General features: G+C 43.5%; 1 protein-coding gene across 2 annotated transcripts; it reads right to left on the reverse strand.

Moving 5' to 3' along the window:
• Positions 1-1695: 1695 nt before the first annotated feature.
• Positions 1696-9577, reverse strand: ISCA1 (iron-sulfur cluster assembly 1). Of its 2 annotated transcripts, none has more exons than XM_054178970.1 (4): positions 9519-9577; positions 7933-7986; positions 6278-6383; positions 1696-2197 (listed from the first exon to the last, which is right to left on the reverse strand). In XM_054178970.1, the coding sequence occupies exons 1-4, from the start codon at positions 9531-9533 to the stop codon at positions 2049-2051; spliced, it is 324 nt and encodes a 107-aa protein (XP_054034945.1). In that variant the 5' UTR covers positions 9534-9577; the 3' UTR covers positions 1696-2048. The 2 variants fall into 2 exon arrangements, with proteins under 2 accessions (XP_054034945.1, XP_054034943.1); XM_054178968.1 differs by having other exon boundaries at positions 9453-9571.
• Positions 9578-14502: the final 4925 nt, after the last annotated feature.

Genomic DNA, 14502 nt, shown 5'->3' on the forward strand with positions numbered 1-14502 from the left:
ACAAGTGAAATAAGCACTATCACTCTCAGCAACCCCCAGTGCTACCACATTTGAAGTCTTATTCTCTAGGAAGAAGCAAAGACATCCAATCTGAAGAAGTGTTCCTTAACCTGGAGTTTACAAGTATGAATCCAGTTACATCACATTAACCGCCTTTTCTTTGTTGGTGTTTGGGTGGTTGGTTTTTTCCATTTGGCAAGACTGTAAAGACTTACAGCATTATAAATGCTACACAGCCAGTGTATAACCATTAATTCCTTCATCACTGTGTAAATGTGTACAATTGACTGTTGAAGGAAACTGTGTTTTTACATCGAGAGGTGATAAAAGTATACAACCAAAATGCAAGTATTTAATACTGAACTACAAGTGTGGAAATTCTAATCTCTTCCTGTGTACTACATAAAATAGATGAGTATTTTCTTTTTCATTTTTCTTCCTTCTACATCTGGGAATAGGTATGGAGGAAAGAACAAAAGTGTAGCTGCAGTCATACACCTTCAGCACATTACTGTTATGAAGTTATTGACAGCTATGTGTGTACAACTGTCCAGGTCAACATGATCTTCCAACATGCAGCCTTACTCCTATCTTAACTCTTTCGCATCCTTGACTGCAAGATCCAAGTCCCTGTCATTCCATTTTATTTGCACCCTTTTCACCAGCTGTTTCAATTGGTTGCCCATGCAAACAAGTTCCCCTCTGGACAGCTTAGCTGCATGATGTAATTTTTGGACAATCGGGGAAACCTGCAGATAATAGGATGCAACAGTACTTCTCTCACACTAGCTTTTGAAAAGGCTGAAAGAGACATTTACACTTCTGCCTGAACAGCAGTGAAGAAGAGCTAAAGACTTCATAAGCTTGAAAATCACTATTTTCCAAAACAGAATTCTGATTAGAAGAAAGTTTAAATTCCAAAGAAAAAGGGGCCTCCTACAATACTTCAATTATTGTCTAGACTAAATAAAAATAATTACTAAGTACTAAAAGTATTAAGATTATAAATTGTTTCATGTTACCAAGTTAACTTCAAGACAGAAGTTTTGCTGTAAGCTTTAGTGACAACCCCTGGAGTCTACAGTGCTACAAAACAGAGTTCAAGCTGTGACAAGATTAGTAACAGATACAACTACCAAACAAGAAGCACGGACAAGCCTGCATTTCTGCCGCAAAAAAAGTGTTCATAGCTTTCAGGGCACAGCACAAACCATGAAAACTCCCTGTTTAACCAACTTTACAATTTAAGTCAAGAATGTAAATGACAGAAATGTGAAAAACAGCCTCTGTGTATCTGGCTTTAATAGCCCTAGTGCTTGAATGTGTTTCATATTCTTGAAAACTAAGTACAACAGAGACCGTGCCTTCAGCAAGGGAAAGAGAATCAAAACTGAGTTACCCCATTTTCAAGTATTTCTACAAGCAGTGCTATGGTAGCCTATGTATATACTAACATGTGAACTTGGTGTTTTATTTCTCTGGATTTATGGAAAAATAAATCACCAGAAAATTTACACATAAAAAGATAGAAGTATCAGAATACTACAAAGCAAACATTTACATAATTATAGAGAACTCTGAAGCTGAAGACTCTGTGACTGTGCATATAAACCTTTATGAACAAACATATCTAAATGCTTGGGTTGTGGTTTTGGTTTTTTTGCCTGCTCTCCCCCTGGCCCCAATCAAAGCACAACACATCGGCAATATATGCTTTCAAATGGCTTTTGGATGAGGAAGTATGAGGGGACAAAGAAAATGACAAAGGAAAAGAACAGTGAGATTTTATTTCCTTGGCATGTGAAAGTACAGAGGTGTTCCTACAGCACTTACTGTTCTTACCTTTTGGATTCAAACTGATCACAAATCATAGCATAACTACATCGGTGGTGGAATATAACACATTAATTTACATTTTCAGAATCATTTTTCTTAATGGTATCTCTGCTTTAGGCAGACTGTGAGTCTGAAGAAAATGCATTTGCTTCCAAAATTTGCAATAATAAATGTTCTGGGGGGTTCAAAGTCAAAGAAGTAGTCCTGAGACTTCAGATGTTAAAACTTTCTCCACAGCCGCACGTTCCTTTGATGTTTGGATTATTGAAGACAAATTCACTGGACAGTTTGTCTTCTACATAGTCCATTTCAGTTCCTAGAAGTGTCAGCTGTGCCTTCTTTTCAATGAACACTCTAACCCCTTGAAGACAACAAAGAAAAAAAATATCCACACAGCAAAATCATCATTTTCAACTAGTGATTAAAAAAAACACAACACAAAACACATAAAAAACCCAACCAAACAAAAAAACCCACACCAAAAAACTAAGTATGAAGACTACCAGTATAACTTGGCTCCAATGGCCTAATACAGGACACTTTCATTGCTGTTTTTAGTCAGGAAAGTCCAGCAGCAGTCTGGAACCATCACGTATGGTTCTAGCAGCAGTCTGGAATGTATGCATTTTTTTAGGCAGGACTTAACAACATTATACCCAGTGAAGTAAGTTGTAGAATCACAGAATCAACCAGGTTGGAAAAGACCTGAGAGATCATCAAGCCCAAGCTATTACTGAATACCTAAAATCTCCTTATAACTAAACCATGGCTCCCAGTGCCACATCCAATCTTTTTTTGAACACCTCCCTGGGTGAATCTCAATTCAACAATTAATTCCCAAGCATTACAGTCAGTAACCCACCTCCCACAGTTCCCACAAAAAAACCCTGAAGAAGCATATATTCCTACCAAAAATAATAGGTCTATGACCAGCTATAGCAATACTGAATCCTTTAATAAGGAAAATGTGTGAACTTTCAAAGGTCTCACATCCATTAAGGATGAAGAATTAGTGTTTCATCTCAGGAACTAGAAAGATCTCCCTTTTCTAAAAGGCAGGCAGTGCCTATCTCTCTCTAAAATTACTCGAACTTTAAAACTGCAAATCTTAAAACTGTACCAGTAAACAGCAACAAAAACTGATAATGTTACAAGGGAGACTACTGGAAAGCACTTTCAATGCAGCAGGCATTGAGACAAAAACACACAGGCTCTGCAAAGAGCTCTGGACAGGTTGGATTGATGGGACAAGGTCAGTTGTGCAACGTTTAACAAGGCCAAGTGCCAGGTCTGGCAAACCCAGGTTACAACCCCAAACAACACTAAAGGCTTGGCAGAGTTGCTGGAAATCTACCCAACAGAAAAGGACCCAAGGGTGCTGGCTAACAGTCAGCTGAACATGATCTAGCAGTGTGCTCAGGTGGCCAGGGCCAACAGCACCCTGGCCTGCATCAGGAATAGTGTAGCCAGCAAGAGAAGGGAAATGATTGTGCTCCTTTACTCAGCACTAGTGAGACCACACCTCAAACACTGTGTTTGGTTTTGGGTCTCTCACTGCAAGGACATTGAGTTCCTGAAGGGTGTCCAGAGAAGAGCAGCAATGCTGGTGAAAGGTCTAGAGAACAAATCTTATGAGTACCTGAGGGAACTGCGATTGTTTAATCTGGAGAAAAGGAGGCTGAGGGAGACCTCATTGGCTCTCTACAGCTATCTGAAAGGAGGTTGTAGAGATGTGGGGATCAGCCTCCTCTCTCTAGTATAAGGTGATAGGACAAGAGGAAATGGCCTCAAATTGTGGCAGGGGAAGTTTAGATTGGGTATCAGGAAAAATTTGTATATGGAAAGAGTGGTCAGGCATTGCAATAGGTCGCCCAGGGAGGTGGTGGAGTCACCATCCCCAGAGGTGTTCAGGAAATGTGTGGACATGGAGCTTTGGGACATAGTTTAACAGCCATGATGGTGTTAGGTCAATGGTTGGACTCAATGATCTGAGAGGTCTTTCCCAACCAAAATAATTCCATGATTCTATGAGTTTATATTGCTAACAAAACACAGGTGTGTGGACAACTGAGTTTAAGCTACACATTTCAGAGGTCAATTTGAACAATGAAAGCTAAGCCAAATAGAAGGTTTATGGACCTGATCTCTGAAATAGTCTCTATCTAAAAGTCAGAAAATTAGTGCTGAGATCCAGAGTCATGAAGATCACTGAGCACAGCCACAAAAAAATTCAGAGCCTTCAATAGCAATCTGTCTAGAAGCAGATAAAACAAAAGCAGACACACCTGAAACACTGTCTGGCTTTGGAACTTAGGGTCTCAGACAACCGAGGGCAACTGCTTTCAGCTTCCTTAAGATACAAAACCAGGAAATGTCTTCTGAAAAATGTTTTCAGCCCTGTAAGCTAGGCCAGCTCTGAATCAAGCGTAAGAGGTAATTCCAGAAGCCAGATAAATCTGAAATCAAGATGCACCTGCAGAACTAGGTAGCAGTCTCCATTTCACATACCTTGCTCCCCTTTACTAATTTGCTGAAGTTCCAACTAATTCGCTGTATAGGAGAGCAACATTTTTGAGTTGGGTCAAAAATATTTTGGAAACAGCTGGAAGATGGGCTCTGCCTGGCAGACTAGCTTCTGTAAGAAAATAATTGTGGTATCCCATTTACATATCAAAACTAGCATTATTATCCTTCTGTAAAAATTCATATTTGACAGAAAGTCCACTGACAAGAAACATTAATAAAAATCAGACAATCTTACAGAAGTGTGCTGGGTTTGGCCCGGGCAGGGCTCATTTTCATCATAGTAGCTTGTATGAAGAAAGCATTAACAATGTTTTCCTAACTGCTGCACAAACCTTACCCAGCGTCAAAGGGCTTTCCTGCTCCTCCCACCAACTAGTGGGCTGGAGGTACATAAAAAGTTGGGAGTGGACACAGCTGGGACAGCTGACCCTAACTGACCAAGCCTCCAATAGATGGCATTTGTCTTCCCAAGTAACCATGGCATGCGAGTCCTGCTTTCATGAAGATGGCTGAACACGTGCCTGCTGACTGGAAATTCTGTATTTATTTTGCTTTGCTTGCATGCATGACTTTTGCTTTACCTATTCAACTGTCTTTATCTCTACCCACAAGTTTTCTCATTTTGCCATTCTCTGTGTGGCTTACTTGTTGGCTGGGTTTAAATCATGACAGGAGGTTTACCCATAGGCCTATCACAGAATGCTCAATGAAACCATGAGGCAGAAAGCTTACGAAAACAATTTAAGAATACTCTTAAATTAACATTGCAGAACTTGTTGTTACAAAGCAATGTAAAAGTCAAATGCATGAAGAAGTTAAAAGGAAATTATGAACTGATAAAGAAGACTACTTAGATTAAAAAAATCCTTTGCAAATAAAATCTTTGCATGACCAAGCCTCATTTAAGTATGCTGCAAATCATCTATATATGCCTTGTTCTGCATTAAAAAAATCTCTTGAAGTCTGCTATTAGCCACCTTCAAAGACATGAATGGTGGACTGCAGATTTCAACAAACTGGTTACTACAGGCTGGGGTCAGAGTGGCTGGAGAGCTGCCAAACAGAAAGAGACCTGGGGGTACTGATTGACAGCCAGATGAACATGAGCCAGCAGTGTGCCCAGGTGGCCAAGGTGGCCAATGGCATCCTGGCCTGCATTAGGAATAGTGTGGCCAGCAAGAGCAGGGAAGTCATTGTGCCCCAGTACTCAGCACTGGTTAGGCCACACCTTGAGTCCTGTGTCCAGTTCTGGGCCCCTCAGTTTAAGAAGGGCATCTGGACACTGGAATGTGTCCAGAGAAGGGCAACAAGGCTGGTGAGAGGCCTTGAGCACAAGCCCTGTGAGGAGAGGCTGAGGGAGCTGGGATTGTTTAGCCTGGAGAGAAGGCGACTCAGGGGAGACCTCATTGCTGTCTACAACTACCTGAAGGGGGGGTTGTAGACAGGCAGATGTTGGTCTCTTCTCTCAAGCAACCAGCATCAGAACAAGAGGACACAGTTTCAAGCTGTACCAGGGGAAGTTTAGGCTCAAGGTGAGGAGAAAGTTTTTCACTGAGAGAGTCATTCGCCGTTGGAATGTGCTGTCCAGGGAGGTGGTGGAGTCACCATCCCTGGAGGGGTTCAAGAGGGGATTAGATGTGGCACTTGGTGCCATGGTCTAGGCATAAGGTCTGTGGTGACAGTTTGGACTCGATGATCTTTGAGGTCTCTTCCAACCTTGGTGACACTGTGATACTTGAAAACAGAAAACAAGATGACAAGAATTCCTTTAAAAGAACAATAGGACCCCTTGCTATAATTTGGTACTTCAGGTAAATCCTAACCTGTACCCTGACAAACCTGTACCGTGACAAACCTGTACCAGGCTGTTTTTCCCTTCCCACCACAGAAGGTTTCTCTGCTGCATCAGACTCACCATCTTGAACTACTTCTTCATCAGAGTCTCCCTTCGATTTGGTATATTCTAAGGTGTAAGAAAGTCCATTGCATCCTCTTGTACGAACACCTACTTTCACACCTACCTGGAAACAAAACAAAGCCCCATCACATTTGGTACTTTAAAACTGATTAGAGAATGGAAAAAAAAAATATGCAGAACAAAAAGCTGACATTTGTTATTCTCCACCGCTTAAAGCGGAAATTAGCTGTCTTAATACATTGAGAGGTAATGTTTTTCTGCTCTTACAAAATTGACTGCAGAGCTAAAAGCAAGTATCAGACGTTTGCTACTGCAGATCAAGCCCTACAGTATGTTGAAGTTTTGAAGTAGTACACTGTTGGCACTCCTGTAGGTGCCTGGTCTCACAAAGGCAGTCAAATTTCAAACATGGCTTCTATTTTTTTTTTTTTTTACTTCAAATGATGTTTTACTTAGATGCTAATTCATGAGCTACGTTAAGATTATTGACAGTAGTGTAATTACAAAGCTGTGAGGACAAGGCAAAGACATTTACTGAACTTTCACAGAATCACTGCAGTTACACCAAAAGGAAACTTAATTCAAATCAAAGTTTTGAAAAATGTACTTTGATTTCTTCATTACTTCCATTGCCAGTCTCACTTAAAAAGCAATCCCCTCCTTAAATCAAGTATATTTATTTGCTTACTCTTTTAACTGACCTTAAAAGCCAATGCAATCAGTGTATAACATTCAAACTATCTAACATGTCTGCCAAAAAGGGCATCTCTGTAAAGAACTGAGACAAGGTTTAAAATAAACAGAAAACTATTTTGTGCACAGCAATTGCTCGAAAGTATCTGTACCACTCTACATACCAATGCTTCATAACTGATGAGGAACACTGCTGTCTAACTCCATAATCAACGTTACAATTAAAAAAAATAATAATTAAAAAAACATAACTTGCCATCAAGTGATCTGAATCTCCAGCACACTAAATACCTTTCTGACCAGGAACTGATAGAAATAATGAGCTGGAAAATACAGCCACAATTTATAGCAAGGGCATAACAGACAGCTAAGATGTGAGCTTACAGTTTCTTCAGGACAGCTTAGAACATTAGAAGAAAGAGTCTAGTTCATTGTAGATTCACCTTTTCATTTTTTATTCTCTTCCTCATCCCCTTCTGGGAGGATGGGAGAGGAATGAGTGGCTGTATGGTGCTTAGCTGATAGCTGGGGTTAAACTATGACAGAAACTGCCCATAGAGAAGAAAATCTAATGCTCAATTTATAATTAACCCAACGTAATTATTGAACACTTTACAATGAGAATTCCTACAGAAACTTAATCAATAACTTAACACCAACTCTTGAAGATCTCTTTCCCTACCAGAAGTAACCACTATGAGACACTAAAAGGCTTCATTAAAATATAGCTTGAAAATATGTTCAAGTTTTTTCAACTTTACCCATCTTAGCTGTAAAGTGAAATGCATTAGTTATCTCCTGCATTTCTTTTTATACTTACACATTCCCCTCAAAAAAACCCAATGCCAACATCTCAAATAAATACCTCAATGTGCATTTCAAACTTCTCAGTTAGCCAGAAATACTTTTCAATCATAGGCTGTCCTAATACCTTAGCACACTGGCAGGCATATACTTACATGCTCAGGTTTATCTTTTAGAAGCTGTTTTATCTTCTGAACAGCTGATGGAGTCTGAAAAAAAAACAAACAACAAAAAAAAACCCATAAATTTGAAATATTAGGGTTTCTTTTTTTCCCCCATTTATTTGCACTGAGTGCTTGCACATACTAAAGTGTGCAACATGCTCATCATACTATAAAATATTTCTGTTCCAACTCTGCCACTCAAATGTTGTTTACATTTGTCTCCTATCTGTGAAGTCCACCTTCAGCATCAGCCATCTGCCAATACTGACTAGGCTGTGCTCTGCTTGAAGTATCTGAAGACAGGGTCTCTGCTGAAAACAGATGATAGCTGAATCGAAGCCATGCAGAACAAAATACTTCTTCATCCCGCTCTGCAATCATACTGCCAGCAAACAGAGAGCTCAAGAGTTACAGACCTGAATATCAGGATGTTTGGAGTTTTGCTTTTCCACACAAAATCAGTACAATAATTCAGTTAAGTAGTTTTTCTCTTGTAAAACTTTTGCCACATACACATTAAAGAACACAACACACTGAAAGAAGGAAAAGCGTTGGTTACGTTAAGGTTTCACCATGAGCCGACTTAAAACACACAAAGCACACTACAGACCTTTTCCAATTACCGCTATTAATTTTCATGTTTCAGAATGGTCGCTGAACAGGAATTACCTGCTCTGACAAATGCCTTAACTACATACACTTAATCTGCCACTATTTCTGCAAGGAACTTACTGTACTTTTCTCTGTAACTCCTCTCAAGAGTACAGCCTCCTCAATACTGCTGCACTCAGCAAACACACTTCTTAACTAAAGGAAGCAGAGCCTTCCTCGAACCAGCCTACTCGACTGCTTCTGCAGATAAATTATTTGCATTTAGATTTTTTGGATTGTTGCTTTTTAAAAAAAATAAATACAGTTCCTCGGTCGACTGCACAAAAAAAGATGCGTGAAGGGACCGCAGTGACGTTTCTCCTTCTCCCATAGCCTTCACTTTTTGCAAAGGCTGCCTGCACACGGAGCAGACGGTGCGGGGCCCTCTCCCCAGGGGGACCATCAAGGAGCAGCAGCTCCTCCCCAGTAAAATTACGAAGAGGAAAACACGCCTTCACTGTCTCCGTAGCCCTTTCCTACCAAGCAAATTCCAGCCGCAGAGCACGGCTAGCAACCTGCAAGGGTTAACGGCGCTAATCCTCGGCCGCCACTCCGCTCCGGGAGAGTCTCACCCCCACGACCCCCGTCACGGCCCGACGCATCGGTGTTTCACCCGCTGTCCACTCGCAGTTCCGGCGGGCAGCGCCACTGCCCGCTTAGACAGGCTTAGCGGCCTGTCCCCGGCCCGCCCCACTGTCACCGGCAGCCCAGGGTGGACGCACCACCTGCCGCGCGGCGGTCGGGTAGGCCGGGGGAGGCCTGGCGAAAAAGCTCAGCAACCCAGCAGCTCCTGCACCCGTGCGTAGGAAGAGGCCGCACACGCCCGCGGCCTAAAGCTCCCACCCGCTGCGGGCACTGACCAGGGTGAGGGCGGCGCGCGTAGCCTGGATCTTCCGCTTGCTGACGGCGCGCACAGTGGCCCTTACCACCGACGAGGCCATGGCCCCACTCCGCCCTGTCCTCTACCCTCTGCCATAGGCACCGCGTGACGCCACGGCGTATAACTCAGTTCCGACGGCCGTCCCCATTGGGCAGCGGGCTGTGATCGGCAGGCAGCGAGGGTTCCGCCCCTTTCCGGGCGTTGCGGTGGCAGGGGCAGAGGAGGCGGCCTCGGGCTGCGCCGCGCGGCCGGGGCGGGGCACGCGGGAGGGCTGCGCGCAGAGATAAGCAGCGGGCCCGGGGGGGGCATGGCTGCTGGCAGTTTCTTCTTGCGGGGCTGTCCGGCTGCCGATGTACAGCTCTCTGCTCCTGAGTACATACTCCCATCCACGGGAAATGCAGGCGGAAAACATGAATATTTATTTATGGTCACACCGACCAAGCATTTACAAACAACTTTGCTTGAGGTGCTTCGATGTGAAGCATTGGCGCTGCAGGAAAACCCCATGGGCTAGTGAATTGAGTTAAATCTGTTTGGTGGAGTGTTGTTCCCCAGGGCTAAGTGTTGGGGCCAGTCTTTTTCCGTATCTTTATCAATCATATAGATGAGGGGATCTAGTGTACCCTCAGTAAATTTGCTTGAGCATAGCAAGGCTGTACAGAGCTACCTGGACAGGCTGGATCAATGGTCTGCGGCCAGTGGTATGAGTGCCACATGTCAAGTCCCGCACTTTGGTCACACCAACCCCATGCAATGCTACAGGCTTGATGAAGTGGCTGTGAATATACCTGACAGAAAGGACCTAGGGAACATGAGTCAATAGTATGCTCAGGTGGACAATAAGGCTTCCTGTCCTGTATCAAAAGCACTGTCCAGCACAAGTAGGAATGTGATAGGCCCCTGTATTCAGAACTGGTGAGGCTGTGCTTTGAATGCTGTGTTTGGGGTCCCTCACTACAAGAACAACATTGATTTGCTAGAGTTTGTTCAGAGAAGGGCAACAAAGCTGGGGGAGAGCCTGGAGAAAAAGTCTCATGAGGAGTCAGTGAGGCAACTGGCATTGTTTAGTCTGTAGAAAAGGAAGCTGAGGGGTGATGGCATTGCTCTCTACAACTACCTGAAAGGAAGTTGTAATGAGGTGGGTGTTGGCTCCTTCTCCCTAATAACAAGTGACAGGACAAGAGGAAATTGCCTCAAGATGCACTAGGGGAGGTTTAGGTTGAATATTAGAATAAAAATCACTGAGAGGGTTATCAAACACTGGAGCAGGCTTTTCCAGGAAGGTGGTTGGACCACTGTCCCTTTTGATGCACAGATGTGGTGCTAAGGGACACGGTTTAGCACCAGACTTGGTTGAGTTAGATAATGGTTGGACTCAACTGACTAAAGGTCTTTTCCAACAGAAATTATTCTATGATTCTATCTGTGGAGTGATCTGGTTCAGACAAATGCCACAGTGAAGCATACAGAATAGTCAGTGCCTGGTACAGTCTGTCACAAATAGGGCACTGCACGTACACTTTTAGCCACTGGCTTCCTCCCTTCTGTCTGGGTTTGTGCCCAGCAGGGGCTGGGCAAGGGCTGTGTGGTGGGAGTACAGGTGCTCTTCTGGCACACAGACCTGCCTGACAGCTTGGAAGCTGCTGGAACTGCCCTGCCATTCCCAAACTGCTCATGGCAGGCCAAGGAGGTACACCACAGCAACTTCTGGGTACTTGTGAGCAACCCTGACAGCCTTGGTACAGAAGACTAGTCCTGTTACTTTAAATTGAGTGATAGCTATGTCAGAAGGAAAACAAGTAACTATTTTTAATTTCTACAGGCATCATCCTTGAACATGCTTGACAATACTTTAAACCTGTATTTACCTGTGTTTGCAAAGTCTAAGCACAAGCAACACGTCCACATCTCATCACATCTGCTTTGTACACCTGACTGTGGGCTTAGCTGTTTTGAAAAGCTTGATAGTAATGTGCAGATGTTTTTTATATACATAATTGTGCCACTACTCTTTAATAAGGCACATCTACCTCAAATATAAAGCAAGATATCTTAAAAGTTTTTTAGCTACCTGGAATCTGTCTTTCACATACAATTCATGCTACTTGGGTTCATATTCTCAACTAAAACACACCCACAAATGTACAATCAGTCTTGAAGCTGAAGTCAGCAGCATGTTTGGAGGGAGAAAGCTTGTATATGAATTCATCATTGGTTGTATATCATGCAGGCGTGAAGGCATACTACCTTATGATGCTCCCAATCATCACTCTTGAGACACTTGTCTCCTGAATGAATCAGAAGAAAGACTGAGCATGGGCTGGAGCAGCAGCCTTTTTCTAAGATGCTTTTCATCTTCAGTACATTACCAAAAGAAGATAAAAGCAAAAGTCAGTAATAAAATCTAAATAGTTCAAGTGATTAACAAGAAATACTTCAAATAACTTTATCAGTACAGGAAAAAAATTTCATTGCTGGGGGAAGTCTCATGATCACTAGTACTTGTTCTCATGGCCTTTAGTACTTCCCTGAGATCTGCTGCAAATAAAATACAGCAGAGAGGGGGCAGTCCTGGAGGTTCCTAGAGTGTGTGGAGAACAGCTCCCTGGCACAGCTGCTGACGGAGCCAACTAGGTTCCCTGCTATGCCTGCTGTTTGTGAACAGAGGACTTGTGGGCGATACAATGGTTGGGGGTCACTTTGGGCACAGTGATCATGAAATGAGACTTCTCAGTTGTTGGAGAAGTAAAGAGTGTGCTAAATAGAACTGTCACCTTGGAATTTCAGTGCACAGGCTTTGGCCCATTTGGGAGACAGTCCTGAAGGGCCAAGTTATCCAGGAAGACTGGACACTGTTCAAGAAGGAAGTCTTAAATGTGCAGGAACATGCTGTCCCCATGTGCCAAAAGACTAGTCAGTGGGGAAGAAGGCCAGCCTAGCTGCATAGAAAAGTTTGGTTTTTGCTTAGGGAGAAATGGAGAGCTTATGGTCACTGGAAGAAGGGCAGCCACTCAGGATGACTACAAGGTTGTTGTGAGGTTATACAGGGAGCAAATGAGAAGGGACAAAGTTGAACTGGAAATTAATTTGGCTGCTAAAGAAAACAGGAAATGCTTCTGCAAATATATTAGCAACAAAACAACGACTAAGGACAATTTCTGTCCCTTGGTGTATGCAGTGGGGAACATAGTGGTCAAAGATGAGGAAAAGGCTGAGGTACTCAATAACTTCTAACTCTGTCTTCAGTAGAAGACCAGCTGTTCACGAGATATCCAGTCCTCCGAGGTGGAAAATAGGGCTAGGGAGCAGAATGGAGCCTCCATAATCCAAGTGAAGATGGTTAGTGACCTGCTGCACCATTTATACACAAGTCTATGGGGCCAGATGGCACACAGCCAAGAATACTGAGGGACCTGGTGGCAATGCTCTACAAGAAACTTTCCATCAGGCCTGTTTAAGAGGTCCCCACTGACTGGACACTGTCAAATGTGATGCCCATGAACAAGAAGGGCTGGAAGGACCTGGGGAACTACAGCCCTGCCAGTCTGACTTTGGTGCTGGGTAAGGCCATGGACCAGATCACCTAGAGTGCCATTAGATAACCCATGCAGGGCAACCAGCTGATCAGGTCTAGTCAGCATGGGTTTGTGAAGGACACGTCTGGTGCAGTGAACCTGATCTTGTTCTACAACAAAGGGACCCACTTAGTGAATGGGGGAAAGGCTGTGGATATCATTCATGTGGACTTTAGTAAAGCCTTTTACACTGTCTCCCACAGCATCCTCCTAGAGAAATGATGCTCATGGCTCAGATAGTTGAGCCTTTTGCTGATGACCAGGGCCAGAGAGTGGTGGTGAAGGGAGTTAAACCCAGTTGGCAGCTGGTCACTAGTGGTGTTCCCTGGGACTCAGTATTTGAGCCAATTTTTTTTAATATCAATAATCTGGGCAAGGTAGTTGAGTGCACCCTCAGTAAGCCTTCAAATAACACACTATATTGGGTGGGAGTGTTGATTTGCTTAGGAGTAGGAAGGCTCTACAGAAGAGACCTGGACAGGCTGGATTGATGGGCCAAGGTCAGTTTTATGGGGTTTAACAAGGCCAAGTGTTAAGTCCTGCACTTGGCTCACAACAACCCTATGCAATACTACAGGCTTGGTACAGAGCAGCTGGAAAGCTGCCTAGCAGAAAAGGACCTGGAGGTGCTGGTTGAAAGATGGCTGAACATGAACCAGCAGTGTGCCCAGCTGGCCAAGGTCACCAGCATCCTGAGCTGCATAAAGAACAGTGTGGCCAGAAGGAATAGGGAAGCAATTGCCTTGGCAAGGCCTCACCTCAAATACTGCGTTTAGGTTCAGGTCTGTCACTACAAGAATGACATGAGTTGCTGGAGCACATCCAGAGAAAGGCAATGAAGCTGGTGAAAGGTCTAGAGGACAAGTCTTGTGAGCAGCTGAGGGAGCTGGGATTGTTTAGTCTGGAGATGAAGCTGAGAGGAGACCTCATTGCTCTCTACAGCTACCCAAAAGGAGATTGTAGAGAGGTTGGGAGTCAGCCTCCTCTCTCTAGTACTGGGCATCACAATGGAAATGGCCTGAAATTGTGCCAGGGAGGTTTAGTCTGGATATTAGGAAAAAATTCTTTACTGAAAGAGTAGTCAGGCATTACAATAGGCTGCCCAGGGAAATGGTGGCATCACTGAGGTGTTCGGGAAATGTGTGGATATGGCACTCTGGGACATGGTTTAACAGGCATGATGGTGTTATGTCAATGGCTAGACTCAATGATCTCAGAGATCTTTTCCAACCAAAACAATTCTGTTTCTATGATTCTTCAATTTTAAGTTTCAATCAATTTCCTAAATTTTAAGCCAATTCAATCCCACACCTATGTAGGCCTCCCTAACTATATTCATTCTATGTCATACATAATTCTGTAAATTACATAGAATAGAATACATAGAATAAACCAGGTTGGAAGAGACCTTCCAGATCATCGCGTCCAACCCATCAACCAATCCAACACCGCCCA

This window comes from Dryobates pubescens, chromosome Z (genome assembly GCF_014839835.1).
Source record: "Dryobates pubescens isolate bDryPub1 chromosome Z, bDryPub1.pri, whole genome shotgun sequence".
In the NCBI taxonomy this organism is placed as follows: Eukaryota; Metazoa; Chordata; class Aves; order Piciformes; family Picidae; genus Dryobates; species Dryobates pubescens.

What these genes read in the sequence shown, in the direction of transcription:
- ISCA1 (XM_054178968.1), bottom strand. Translation starts at nt 9,533, where the DNA reads ATGGCCTCGTCGGTGGTAAGGGCCACTGTGCGCGCCGTCAGCAAGCGG. An exon ending in TAAAAGATAAACCTGAGCAT is followed by an intron (nt 6,384 to 7,932) that starts GTAAGTATATGC and finishes TTTTGTTTCCAG; the next exon opens with GTAGGTGTGAAAGTAGGTGT. An exon ending in TGAAGAAGTAGTTCAAGATG is followed by an intron (nt 2,198 to 6,277) that starts GTGAGTCTGATG and finishes GTTGTCTTCAAG; the next exon opens with GGGTTAGAGTGTTCATTGAA.